Source organism: Sprattus sprattus, assembly GCF_963457725.1.
Source record: "Sprattus sprattus genome assembly, chromosome: 2".
NCBI classification, from domain to species: Eukaryota; Metazoa; Chordata; class Actinopteri; order Clupeiformes; family Clupeidae; genus Sprattus; species Sprattus sprattus.
Window position 1 is genome coordinate 37,117,912 of NC_137921.1, and position 15,000 is coordinate 37,132,911.

Here is a 15,000-nt window from a genome sequence, read left to right on the forward strand (position 1 = left end):
TTTAGGGGCCTGCGCCTGGGCCTGTTTCAGCCATTAGCCCTCAGACTGAGTTGACCTTAAAGCGAATTCGTAGACGGCCATTAACAGCCCAAGATAAGAGACGACACTGGAAGAGATCTGGCACTAATCTGGTCCAGATATGCACCACTGCAAGGCCACTTTCATTCACTACTAAACGTATCTAACGCTACCCTCAGGATCAATAAAGTATCTATCTATCTACATTTCTATATATCTATGTATCTATCTTTCTTTCTTTCTTTCTTTCTTTCATTCTTTCTTTCTCTCTTCATGCCAAATAGGAGCATTTGACAAGACATACCACAGAGACTTTATGAGCCTGCAGATTAAATGTTAACATGATACTGTATTTACAACATATGAGGTCATGTGCTGCTGTGGCACGCCAGTGAGTTACAGTGAGTGGATAATTAGACTTTATTTGATACATGTACTAGCATCGCTTGATCATTTATAGTATGTAATATTTATGAGCAGGCATTGAGAAGTTTCCTAAACTGTATATATACATGTATATGTATAATGCTATAAATACCTGATGTATAACATCATCATAAGATTCCCTCTTTAGCTGTCTGGAATGTTTCAGCTGCCCATGTCTTTAAAGTCATAATAATATGATCAAGACGTTGTGTAGACATTCCCTCCTCTTCTTCCCATGGGTTTTCTCCACGCCACATCATAGCTTTGGATTCTACGGTTTGCTGCCTTCTCGTCCACCTGAGGCTGCTTAGCCATTCAAATTGCACCGTCTCTGACTGACTCTCTGGCCTGCAGACACCGTGATATATGCCACTCAGCGGAGGAGCGGCTGTCACGGCCTAAAAGAGATCGGGAGGAAAGAGACCTCATCCATCATGCTTCCTCTCCAGGGGTAGTTAACGGGAGGCGATGGGACGCTCCTAAATCTCCTGCTCGGAAAAAAAGCCCCCGATCTGATTTAGCGACGTTAAATTGGACCGTATTTCACTCGTCGCAATTTTTTTTATTCATGGGGCCTTCCTCCGGGGTCGACAGAGTTGAGGTTAAATGGCCCACTTTAACCACGCTCAGTGGCTCTCGCAGGCTTTCTCTCTCTCAGCGCACACGCAACTTGGCCTCACGCATTAAGGGGTTGGTTTCCTGTGAGTGCTCACGCCAAAGACCGATGTTAAACACGTGCGCGGTCCTCAAGGGATGCGTAACTGCTGGCCCGGCACTCAGACAGACACATCCAGATCTGATTCAGGTGCTGCTGACATGGCCGGGAGGGCTCAGCCTTTAGTGCTGGAAACACAGTGACGCAGAGTGGGTAATGAGTTGTCCTTTTCCAACAGGGTTTGGCTGAAGAGAGATTTCTGTCCGTTGGAGCTCAAAATGCCTGAACTGTCTGGGTGCTCACATGCTCTTAGGCGTGATAAAGAAGTATTTCTATTTATCTTTCTTTGTGTGTGTGTGTGTGTGTGTGTGTGTGTGTTTAGGAGGAGACAGGCGTACACCCTGAGAACCAGAACCAGAGTCCCCTCCGTAGGGCAGCAGGCCCCAGCACAGAGGACCTGGGACCACCCAAACCGGTAAGCCCCATCTCCTCTCCTCTCCTCTCCTCTCCCCATCAACAGCACTCAGCAGCCCTGACTCCTGAGGCTCTGAGACTTGGGTGGGAGCCCACTACCACCTACAGCTTCTCATACCAGTCACTCACTCAGGGGCTCAACCATTCAATTGGCACCCTTTCACACAACTCCCAAGTCAGCATAGGTCTTAACATGAAGTTATTTGTTTTATAGAAGAAAAAAAATAGTTTGGGCAATTTTATAATGTTTCCTTGCAGTCGTAAACTCAGTTCCCCTCTAAAACTGTAGTAAATGGCATGCATTGATATACAAACTTTTTGTATGTGTGTGTTTGGTGGCTTTTTTGAATGTATTGTGTTTATGTGTCTTTTGGGTGTGTGTGTGTGTGTCTAATGTGATCTTACGATAATATCCTGTCCTATTTTCCAGGAGCCTTCAGTGGTCACGCAGGGCCACGCCCCTCAGAAGCCAGTGCGCAGGAAGTACCGGCCAGAGAGTCAGAACCTAGACGCCACGCCACCCGCCAGCGCCCCCTACCCCTCAACACCTACCACCACCACCACCGTCGCCGCCAGCACCATACCAGCACAGAGGTATGGAGACATCCCATATTCCCATACTACACAGCCTGATATTGGGCTATAATGATTCATTAATATTGTTATACTATTTTATCTATTCCGAAAAGCAGTTTAAGCCTCAGAAATATCAGCTGTATAGAAATTTAGAAATAGCTAAATTCTTGAAAAAATTACTTTAAAATGAAAATTCTAATTTCTTGAGTCAGTCAGCAGGGTCTGTGCTCCACACTGCATGAAATGTGGGATTTACGACAGTATTCGACCCTGTGTATTGCCGTAGAAGCCCACATTGGTGTGAAAGCCCCCACACCCCTTCCCTTGACCAGGCCTAGGTTTTGTTATGTTAATTGAATTGACCTGGATTGAAAACAACCCCCCCCCCCCCCCCCCTCTTGTTGAAAACAACCCCCCCCCCCCCCCCGCACCCCGTCACTGCTTCACTGATTTAAAAAAACCTGAAAGTCACAGGTTCGATCCCTACTAGTGGCAACCATGGCCCAAGTTGCTTAACGACTGTTAACGACTCTTAATGACTGTTATCAGAGTAAGCCTGACTCTGTATAATTACATGCCAGAAACGAATCTCAAGAACATTAAGGTGAAATAATAATATATAAGTTAGGAACATTACACATAGCCTAAGTTAAAACTTTTAAACACATACCACCATAAACATGTGAGATAATTCGACAAGAGACATTGAAAGACAGCTAACTCACTGCTTCGTCAAATAAGAGAGATCAACTATATATATATATCTGGAAACCACTTACAGATTCCGATTAGCTAAATTTGCGTCTGGATGGAAAGGTGTTATCTTTCCCCATCCCACCCATGCTAAGCCATTTCTAGCATAACATGCGATCAACCGTGGAAAACAGAAGGCAGGCGATTTTTTTGATCAGTTCTCACCACACAACGACGTCTTATCTTTGCTCCTTGAATGTCCAGTGGTGTAGTCCAGTGTATACGCAGGTATACGGAGTATACCCACTTATTTTTCAGTCAGCATTGGGTATACCCAAAACAGGGTGTTTATCCTGTGCTGTATGAATAAATAAAAAGTATACCCACTTCTCCAGGGACCACTACCACTGTGAATGTCATATGTATATGGAAAGCCAAAAATGACATAATTAAAAATAAATACATATGTAAAAATGTGAGTCATAAATAAACAAAATGACTAAAAATGCACCAAAGAAAAGCATTAGAAAAAATATATCATGGAGTTATGTGAATGGAAATGGAAAATTAGTCCTTTTTATTTACTGTTACATTTATTTACGCTTACATTAATTCCCAAATACATTTCTTCCTCCTTTTATTTTTCTATTTATTTACACATTTTTTACCGTACTATTTCCCGTACCGTATTTATTAGTGTGCTTGCCCGAAGGGAAGCACACTATTGTTCTTCGTTTTTTACTATTTTTTTTATTCTAGTAGTTTTTCTTGCAGCTAACTACTCCTCGCCCGATTGAGATAGAGACGCCGTTCAAACACCAAAACGTCCGGCCCGATCCGGTGCAAGCTGCTATGACTTTTCGTGGCGGTACTCCTTGCCACTCCTTTTTTATTCCTCTTTTTCCATCACCTTTTTTCTCCATAGACTTGCATGGCAGAACTTTGAGGCATTATGACATCATAATAGGCTCATTAAACTGGCTTGCACCTGTGATTCACTGACAACTCTCACTGACACCTGCGCACGGTTCCTCTTCTCTCTCTGTCCCTCTCCATTCAACTGTATAACTAGGAATATTAAGAGACACCTTCCATACCAGGGCTCTACTCACTCATGCATACTCACACATGTTTACTCACTCGTGCATACTCACTCATGCATACTCACTCGTGCATACTCACTCATGCATACTTACTCATGCATACTCACTCATGTTTACTCACTCATGTTTACTCACTCATGCGTACTCACTCATGCGTACTCACTCATGTTTACTCACTCATGCATACTCACTCATGCATACTCACTCATGTTTACTCACTCGTGCATACTCACTCATGTTTACTCACTCATGCATACTCACTCATGCATACTCACTCATGCATACGCACTCATGCATACTCACTCATGCATACTCACTCATGCATACTCACTCATGCATACTCACTCATGCATACTCACTCATGTTTACTCACTCATGCATACTCACTCCTGCATACTCACTCATGCATACTCATTTGTGCATACTCATTTGTGCATGCTCATCCAGCAGGGAGAGCTGGAGAGCTGACACCTGCCCCAATTCCAAGGCACTTGTTCTCTCGGTCATGGCCGCAACAGAGCAAGCACACTCTCGCAGTTCGTTCACGAAACGCATTCTAGTTTCTTCTCGCGCCTTTTTACATTTCTTTCTTCTACATTTACATTTCTGGCTGCATTTATTTCTGGCTGCATTTATTTCTGTATTCATTCTTGTCTCTGTATGCAAATGAGGTGGGCTATCATTGGCCAGCGCACCGTGTCGCTCATGGGTCTCGCTAGGACTCTGGCCTAAGTGTAGGTGAGAACTGAGAAGCTGTATGGAGAGATCGGAAGAGATTGAAAGCTATTTTGATGCAATTTGAATCACAATTTTTTTTTTATGAATCCAGCGATCACTTGGAGTATGGTGGCGAGGGAGCTTCGAGGCTTCGCAGAGATGGCTGAGCGTTATAGGATGTCTATGTGGCTGAGACCTTGAATCCAGATTTCTTACCCTGCTCGCTCGCTACAATACGCCATACGAAGATGCCTGCTACCTGTTGTGCTGTGGGATGTAGCAACAAAATAGGGGACCCAAACGTCTCATTTTATAGCTTTGGTGTATAGTACTTTCATTGTAGATGCACGACAGTTCATTTCCACGAGGGATCAATAAAGAGACTATCTATCAACTTTTTGAGAAAGTTAAAGAGCTGCACACATTGCCTTAGAGTTATTACAATCCTCACGTTATGTGTGGCCTGAATTCATGGGTTTGGGTGACAAATCCAGCGATTTTTTTTCTCACTTGTCATTAGGGTGAATATTGTGTTGACAAAGCTCTGCAAAAGCTATCACGTCCTGCAGTTCACGTTACAACCGAGCTGACGAGAGCGGACAAGGATCTCAACTGCTGATGTGCACTGGTTGTGGTTAACTTGCTTAGCTTCTGTTAGCTAAACTAACGGTGCACTGTTTAACTTGGTTAGCTTCCGTTAGCTAAACTAACTGTGCACTGCTTAGCTTCCGTTAGCGAAACTAACTGAACCATGGCAAACAAAACGATAAACCTCATACGTGTAAAGTTGAGGTTGACAGCTTGGGTATGATCAGTGTGTGTGAAGGTGATATGTGTGTGTGAAGGTGACTAACGTGAGTTAGCTGGTTAGCTTGCATAGCTTTGGTTATAAGAATACAGATAGGGGAGAGTGGGGTAAGCAGCTCGACCAATGAGAGAGACGGTGCGCCGGCCAATGATAGCCCACCTCATTTGCATACCGAGACAAGAATGAATACAGAAATAAATGCAGCCAGAAATAAATGCAGCCAGAAATGTAAATGTAGGAGAAAGAAATGTAAAAAGGCGCGAGAAGAAATAAATACGGTACGGGAAATAGTACGGTAAAAAATGTGTAAATAAATAGAAAAATAAAAGGAGGAAGAAATGAATTTGGGAATTAATGTAAGCGTAAATAAATGTAACAGTAAATAAAAAGGCCTCATTTTCCATTTCCATTCACATAACTGCATGATATATTTTTTCTAATGCTTTTCTTTGGTGCATTTTTAGTCATTTTATTTATTTATGACTCACATTTTTACATATGTATTTATTTTTAATTATGTCATTTTTGGCTTTCCATATATGTAATGGTATGGTGTTATTAAAACTTACTACGTGTAAAAAAGACTAGAAATTGAACGTTTATTATTCGAGTCTAAAGTTTCTAATGTTGCCTCGGGCGCCTTTACGTGAACATAATTAAAACGTCACATAAATCCACTAAACAATTCCCAATTCGCACGCTCCAGTAACAGAAGAGAAATACGCCAGAGGAGGGAGGAATGATAAACCAGGTACTTGGTCGCACCGACGATCCTTACCAGCAACGTGGCTAAGCGGTTAGACACAGGTATACAATACCATTAACCTGAAGAGGGCAGGTTCGAAGCTCGCGCAAGATTTCAAAATCTACCTGAAAAGACACAGGATAGATATTTACGAGTGGCAAACATGTCCCAAGTTGCGAAATGACTATCTCAATATCAGAGTACGCCCGACTCTGTATAATTACATGCCAAAAGTGAATCTCAAGAACATTACAGAGAGGAAGCTTGGGTATATAAGTGGAACAGCCTCCAAAGTACATTGCAACCCTCGAACTCTGAAAATGAAAGGCAAAGCAAAGCAAGAATCGTGACATCCACGGAATCAAAACCCTAAAGGCAGAACTCTGAAAACGGAAGGTGAATCAAGAAATGTGATAACCCCGGACCAAAACCCTAAAGACAAAATATTGATTAAATTATTTTTAATTTCGTTTTTATGGGGCAATAGCTGTAAATGGAAGGGGATACGTTTTGTCAGTTGAAAGCTGACCTTTAGACAGAATCTCATTCCGTCTCATTAAGACGTTTTAATTCAATTCCTTGTCGTTTTCAACCAATGGCTGGAGCAGGGTGTGTGTGGCTAGACTGCTGACAGTCAATATGCTAATAAGAGCATTTCGCACCTCTGTCAGCGGGAGGTGAGAATGCTAAACACATCGGACCCCCTCCCCTCGCAGGTTCCTTCCCGGGAAATTCCGTCAGTATGCGGCAGACAGATATTTCGGGGGAATGTCCGCGATCAGCCAGGAATGGTGATCATTCGTGGCTGTATCACAGCGTATACGGGCCCGATAATCTTGCTTTTCGTGCAGTGCCAGTTGGACTCAAAGCTGAAATGCTGGGGCCTGGGCTGGGACGGTTGGGTTGTGTGGTGAGGTGCAGCTCGGACAGGGAGTGGATGTCCCATGTGGTTCAGTACTGAGGGAGGGCTCTGAATAGCACCGCATAAAGGGAGCACTGCTTTGCTGGTTATTATCTGCGTGAGCATTCTGCCAGCGGCCTTTTCAGCATATTCTTGACCTCTGACCTTGTGGCATGAGGGAGAAAGGTGATCCCGCTGTTTGCTGAGGTGTGTAAATGTTGACCAAGCAGGACAACTCACGCACACACAGGCATCTGCAAAGCCTCATGGTGGATGGTGTGTGTGTGTGTGTGTGTGTGTGTGTGTGTGTGTGTGTGTGTGTGTGTGTGTGTGTGTGGAGGGGGATATTCGATAATGATTCTGTATGTGTAGATGGAGAAAATTCATACACATACACACTCACTCAATCAACATACACATCACACCTCCTCTATAGGATGACTGACCCTCCCCCACCATCTCTCTGTAATTGACAAATATAAAAAGCCAAGCTCACAAACACTTCTCCCCACTTTAGCGTTAGCCCTCTGCATAGCCCCTAGGCAAATAGCCTGTCACACACACATACCTCGCACATATGGGACTAATAAATCCCTAAGAAATCCGTCAATGGAACACAGTAAGCACACTCAACACACATATACAACACGCATTCTTCAGTATGCTTGCAAACGCACACACACACACACACGCACATATATACATAGTTCAGGTGTACAAGGACTTTCCCAACTCCTTTCTGGCTTGAACATGTCAAAGTGTGCTCCCCACAAACATCTGAATGGTGTCAAATTGGTGCACAAAGCTTGAGGCACAGCTTACATGCAGACAACACGACAAATGACTAGATGTCTTTCTCTCCATCATTTAACCATGTGGAAGTATTACACAAAATAGGAAAGTGGAAAGTATGGCTAATTACATACTCATAGCAACAAACCTTACTCACATTGCTTGCACCTGCGGTCAGACCACAAACGTAATATTATTAATACCAGCACTAGTAATTTTATAAAGTAGCTCTGAGGTAATTCTTAACACTGAATCGAGTGCCATTTTGTGTTTTGCGGGGCAGGTTGGCCCCCAGGCAGAAGCGAGAGATCCAGACCGCCATCAGGAAGAACAAGGAAGCGAACGCCGTGCTGACCCGCCTCAACAGTGAGCTCCAGCAGAAGCTCAAGGTGTGAATCACACTCCCCTCTCTCTCTCTCTCTCTCTCTTACTCTCTCGCTCGCTCTCTTTCTCTCTCTCTCTCTCTCTCTCTTTCTCTCTATCTCTCTCTCTGTCTCTATCTCTCTCTCTCTCTCTCTCTCTCTTGCTCTCTCTCTCTCGCGCTCTCTATCTCTCTCTGTCTCTCTCTGTCTCCCTCTCTCTCTCTCTCTCTGTCTCCCTCTCTCTCTGTCTCTCTCTCTCTCTGTCTCTGTCTCTCTCTCTCTGTCTCTTTCTCTCTCTCGATCTCGCTCCCCCCCCACTCTGTCTCTCTGTGTCTCTCTCTCTTTCTCTCTCTCTCTCTTTCGCTCTCCCTCTCTCTCTCTCGCTGTCTCTCTGTCTCTCCTCTCTCTATCTCTGTCTCTGTCGCTCTCTCTCTCCCCCTCTCTCTCTGTCTGTTTCGCTCTCTCTCTCTCTGTCTCGCTCTATCTCTGTCTCTCTCTCTCTATCTGTCTGTCCCTTACTCTCTTTCTGTCCCTCATGTGTCTCTGTTCTAACTCCCCATCTTTTTCCCTCCTTTTCACAGCTTCCTCTACACATTTGTTCGAACAGATCTTCATGTGAAAGAGACTCGTATGTTCTTTCGCCTCTCTCATTCCCTCCTTTATCTTGTCACCCACTGGTCATGTTTGGACTTCTTTAATGTCTTTATTTTCTCTCTCACTCACTCCCTCATTCTTCTCTTCTACTGTATCTCTGTGTCTCACTATCACACTCTGCTACATCTGTCCAGATTGCTCGTACTTCATCCATACGCAGTGGCACTGGGATCCTATAGGTGTGTGTGTTTCATGTGGGGGTAAACAACAGACTGCCATGCTCTCCACCCCCCACCCCCCAACCTCCCCTCACCCACCCTCTCTGATATGTCCAAACATGGCACACATCATGCCAGCCCTAACACACGCCTCAATACCACCCCTCCCCCGACTCCCTCTCCGCTGGGTCACTCAGAGTTCATGCCAGTGTCACACGCACGGACTTATGTGTGCCCATCCACGCCTCACATACGACATACGCGCATAACCGCACCTGAATGCACACGTTTGCGTGCCTGCATTTACTCTGCAAATGGACGCTTCGGCTCCATCACGCACGGTGGAGTACACTTTGGGTGCAGTAACTGAGGAGGTATTTACAGTGGTGAAGCTATCTGAGACGGATGTTACCCTGAGCCAGCGTTGGATCATGTCACTCGCGATCCACGCACATCCATATATATACCCACAGAGAGGTCTCTGTGTTTAGTTTGTGTAGTGGAGGCTACCTCTGTCACTTGTCATTCAATGCCTTCAATAACACGTGTCCTTCTAAACACCCACACACAAACACAGACACACACCCATGTGCACAAATAGGCACAGATACATATCAGGGTTGCCACTAGGATTTTTTTTCTTGATGGACAGTTGTCTGGAAAGAATTCGTTTTACCAGACAAATTTAAAACTTAACATGTAACATGTTTCAATGATAGTCTATTTTACCAATGCAAATTGGTAGGTTTGAGGTTGACGAAAGGTTGATGAAAGAATGACAGCGATTAAGCAAAACTAACAGTAACAATTGAGCAAAACCTCAACATTGGCTGCTAAAATGTAGGCTTTTTTGAAACATCTGTAGCCTGTAACATCTTTAGCCTGTTTAAAAAGGCTAATCCTGCATGGCATCAAATGGAGCCTACAGGCTGGTCTTTTTTTTAATCAAGTCATCTGCTCGCCATTTGAAGTGGAAACACTTGAAATTTGCCTTAATAAGAAATGTATTCAGAGGAGGTTGGAGGATTAATTCCCGATTTGCATAAAGTATAATCCGACCTAGATTGATGGAAACAAGTTTAATCGCAGTGAATCTCATTTGTGGTGAGTTTTATTAGGGTATTTCAGGTAAAGTTACCCTGACAACTGTACGTTTTGAACCCATAACTGTTTACAACTCCTCTCTTGATTGGGAAAGTGTCATAACACATGGAAACATGCACAGAATCGCAGAACTTATATGCAAATAAGTTGGATAGAAACCCTGCTACTCTTTCCGCCTCCGGTCGACTTCACAGTGCCGTCATAATTCGATTCTGCAGAAAGAAGGCCCTCGCTGCAGGCACACTTGACACAGGCAGACCACAGGCAATTTTGGGCTGTTAAGCCCAGTCAGGGTTGAGCTTGCTGAACTCATAAATAAACAAAGAAGTAAAAGCCCATAACCGTCTAGTGCTGTCATTACTGCCACCACATCTCGTTGTGAACGCTTGGCATCAATGAGAGGTGCGGCTGTTGATTCAGTTATTACTCCAGTGGATGTCGCACCCTTTTGGTAAAAAAAGTACTGTAGGCTCTTACTACGCTGTTTCAATGTCAAAACACAGATGTCCTGTTTAGGGATAGCCTATGTTAAAGCTACGCTTTGTATAAGCATTATGACCGTGACATGACATTTTTTAGTCTTTTTTTTTTTTTTTTTACAATTTTACACAGACAAAAAACTGTAAATACTGGCTAACGACAACTCTGATCCACATGTGTGTGCACAGGGATATACGTATGTAAGAGGCATGCCGCGTGCCTTTTGTCCTGCTCCGTGCTCCATCCCTCCTCATGCTCAAGATCTTGGGCAGCTACTGTACCACTGAGGCCCAAAACGAGGTGCTGTTCTCGCAGCCCCTATCAGGTTTGAACCACACTCAAGTGTCAGGCCTCCAGTCTATACATATCCTCTTTGGCCTCCGCACGTGCTCACAGATGGATCATTAGCTCTTTACCACCTGTGGAAGACTCGGTTCAAGTGAGTTTCACTCGAGGTTACATCTGCATACCATACATTGCTGAGTGTCTACCTCTGAATGCACAGGCATTCAAATTCCCCAGCTCTCCGTGGAGAGCCCATGCTTTCTCAAAATACCCCAAAGCCCACGGCATTTACAACTGGCCTTTTTAAAATAGAGTATGCAGCAGCTGGGCTTGTGTGTGGGTGCGTGTGTGTGTGTGTGTGTGTGTGTGTGTGTGTGTGTGTGTGTGTGTGTGTGTGTGTGTGTGTGTGTGTGTGTGTGTGTGTGTGTGTGTGTGTGTGAGGAGAGAGAGAGAGAGATAATGAGGGAAAAAAAGACAGAGTTGGTGCACTGCAAAAGTGCCAGGGGTGAGAGAGTGGGGTTGTGTTCTAAAGAAAGAGAGTAACAGTGTGCATGTGTGCGCAAAGGGAAAGTGCCAGGAGTAAGAAATAGCACTTGAGTCCAAGATGAATACCGAAAGAGAAAGCTCTTTGTGTGTGTGTGTGTGTGTGTGTGTGTGTGTGTGTGTGTGTGTGTGAGTGTGTGTGTGTATGAGTGCCTGTGTGTGCGTGTGCATGCCTGTGTCATGTGTGTGTGTCCCAGGTCCTCTGTGTTTTCCAGCTACAGAGCCAGGCAGGCTGAGTCTGGGGACCATAAGCTGGTATGACAAGCAGACACTCATCTGGCCGCTCATTGGGACATGGTGTAGAAGCAAAGACAGGCATCATTAAAACTGTGCTGCTCTGAAATACACACACACACACACACACACACACACACACACACACACACACACACACACACACACACACACACACACACACACACACACACACACACAGCTCTTGCCACGACAGGCCCCACACTCTTGCCTGTCATTGACACTCGATATTGATTTATATGATGGAGGCAGATTGACAGCTTCAGAGATCCCGGTCACAGGTCATTGCAGAAACATTAGCACTGTTGGTAGGCTGACCTACTAAAATCTCCCTGACTCCAGCTACAGAGGTTAGTTTTTTGTATGTGTATGTTTATCAGGATGGTAATGGAGGACAGAAGTAGGTCCTCATGTGCTCGAGAGGCAGTTTGACAAAGACAAAGACACCCTGGTCTGGCTTAAGTGTCACGAGAGGGGTCAGAGGTCAACTCTGATGGGCCACTTCTCATGACGAGTCATCACCACCTTTGAGCTTTTTTGTGGCAGATCAGAACTAGGTGGAGGAGAGAGGCCGTAGTGTGCACAGTAGGGTGGAGCAGTTGCAAGGCTTTACTCATTGTCAACCACTGTACTTCTCTTAACATCTTAATAAATGCTGTTATGCTTTATCACTTTCTTGAAGGAGGATCAGATTTATTAAGTCAGTCTGGTTCTCTCTCTCTCTATTTCTATCTCTCTCCCGCTCTTTCTCACAGGTGGTACATCATGAGCGAGTGACTCTGGAGTCCCAGCTGGAGGTTCTCCGACCTGTGACCTCCTCGTGACCTGGTCTGCCAAGCCGTGTCACTGCGGAGACAGCAGTCAAAGCAGAGCCTCCACCTATGTGGCCCAGAAATGTCCCCTTCACAACACACACGGAAGTCAGCAGCCAAGATGTCACACTCAAAGAGCTTCCCTCCAACGCAGCAGAAGAGCAGCCATGTCTCTGATGTCTAATAACACTAGCTCAAGGACTGACTGACTGACTGACTGGAATTTTAATCTCAGAGGATTTGCTCTGAAATATCTGTTAATAAATCTTAATGAGGCTATACTGTTCTGTAATCACAAGTTGTCAAAAGTGGCATTCCTCAATCTCTGTAGCACAAAGACCCAAGGGTGCAGGAGCTACCGCGGTGATTAAAGAGAAGAAATGGTCAAACTGAAACTAGTAGCTCAAGGTACAATATAATAACCTAACCTACTATGCTCTTGTTGTTTTAATATGACTGTACACAATGACTGTTACATATACGGCGTTAAAGGGCTTTTTAATGAGTCCCTGTCATGCTGACTTGCAGATTGATGTTATTGTGTCGTTGAAACTGTTTCGTACTTCTGCCTGATTTGGAGTTGTGTTGATGGATAATGATAGAGTCCTGAAGTTAAGTCAGTACCACCCATGTTGAAGTGTAACATGTTCAGCACAGCCTGTCTCTAGCACCATGCTCTCACACTTGCCAGGCGGACTTCCCTGTCTGCCAGGTAACGCTAGTGCCTCTAGCCTGTCACTGCTGCAGAGATCAGTACACTTCACAGAGTAATGCATCCATATTCAAATGGTGCAGGTTGAGTCACCAAACCTGTGTGTGTGTGTGTGTGTGTGTGTGTGTGTGTGTGTGTGTGTGTGTGTGTGTGTGTGTGTGTGTGTGTGTGTGTGTGTGTGTGTGTGTGTGTGTGTGTGTGTGTGTGTGTGTGTGTGTGTGTGTGTTTGAGGGTATGTGTGTGTTTGCATAAAAATTAACGATGGTGCTGGCCACGCTTCCCTAAAAGTAATGTTCTGGTATACGTATGTATGTGTTTGTGTGTGTGTGTGTGTGTGTTTGTACAGAACTCTGAACAGTAAGAACGAATGATTTTCATTTTTGACAAAAAACACTCAGAGAGCATGTTACGATGCAAGGCGTTACAAATGTTGGGTGCATATGCAATGTTATATTTCTTAGATTGTACATAGACATTGATGCTTTACTCTTGAATGACCTTTGCACAGTGAGTTTATCATAGAGAATGAATGATTAAATGTGTTTAATGTTGCAAGAAAGTCTTTTGTTTTGATTCTCCCCCCCCCCCCCCCTCCACACACACATTTTTATTTACTTCCAAATTATTCCTTCAATGTTATGACGTTTATTTATTTTCTTAGATGTGTTGTTGTTGTTCTTGTTGTTGTGCAGTGTTCTGTTTTCTCCTGGAGAACATTCTTTAAGAGAAAGTGAGTGTAATTATGGTGACAATAGATGGTCTTGATTAAAGGGCAGTGATTTGATTGAACAAACAAAATCTGTGAAAAGCACCCAAAACTAAAATATTAATTACGAATGTTTGAAAGAAATGTATTTTTTTCAAAAAAAAAAAGCAATGCCTGTATGTGCTTGATTTCTTTTCTATGCAAAATGATTGTATTGGCCAAGCTTGCATTTTGGCCTTATTTTTTTGATACATCTCATGTGTACATAGAGAAACCTGACCAAGTTTCCACTATGTGGCTCAATAAAATTGTTTGTGAAGACGTATGTTTTTCTGAATGATTACTGATTTAACCTTAGATATGTACTAAATTATAAGCTCCACCAATAATCATGTAAACAATACACGTCTCTGGCCTAAACCAGCCTAACCTCTTTTAATGTTACTCAAGGTCCTTGGCAAGGAAAGGCCACAATCTGTTTTTGAACAGTACAGGAATCTACATTTAAAAAAGAAACTATTGGCAATTGCTTTGACAATTGCTATTTTATTGGCACGGGCAGCATGATCGCTTTTGGTGTAGGACGCTCTCAACTGAACTCAACTCAAGCATTTGACAGTTTTACAATGTCCATATTCTGGTATACAAATGTCACCCCATGTGCTGGTGGCTGATCTATCATTACAGGTCAGCATGACCTGGAGCTGAGCTTTCTCTCCGTGGTCTTAACAGTGATGGATCTGTCTGTGGAGCATCACACTGATTGGTTCCATGTGCCGGCGGATGTTTGCTTTGGAGCGCACGCTGTGCATGACACAACACTGCAAGCACTGAGAGACGAGGCGGTAACAACAGTCAGGTCTGAACCTGCACCTTCATTGTGTTGTAACCACAAACACTGAACTAAAGAGAGGAGAATTAAGTTTTGTAATGAAGTAAAGAGACATTTATTGTAACATCATTTTGAGGAAGGCTATACTACCTGATGTGATAAAGCAGGTCCCACCAGTGAATCCACCTG

At 44.0% G+C, this 15,000-nt stretch overlaps 1 protein-coding gene across 1 annotated transcript in view; it reads left to right on the forward strand.

Moving 5' to 3' along the window:
* The window catches only part of reps2 (RALBP1 associated Eps domain containing 2), a gene marked incomplete at its 5' end in the record, with an annotated part of 37,050 nt that extends 24,423 nt beyond the window's left edge, over positions 1 to 12,627 (forward strand). The window contains 4 exons of the mRNA XM_080831845.1: positions 1,482 to 1,574; positions 2,004 to 2,167; positions 8,192 to 8,297; positions 12,505 to 12,627. Coding sequence (XP_080687971.1) covers positions 1,482 to 1,574; positions 2,004 to 2,167; positions 8,192 to 8,297; positions 12,505 to 12,573 — 432 coding nt within the window. The 3' untranslated portion in view covers positions 12,574 to 12,627. The remainder of the gene's footprint in view (positions 1 to 1,481; positions 1,575 to 2,003; positions 2,168 to 8,191; positions 8,298 to 12,504) is intronic.
* Between the last annotated feature and the right edge of the window lie 2,373 nt (positions 12,628 to 15,000).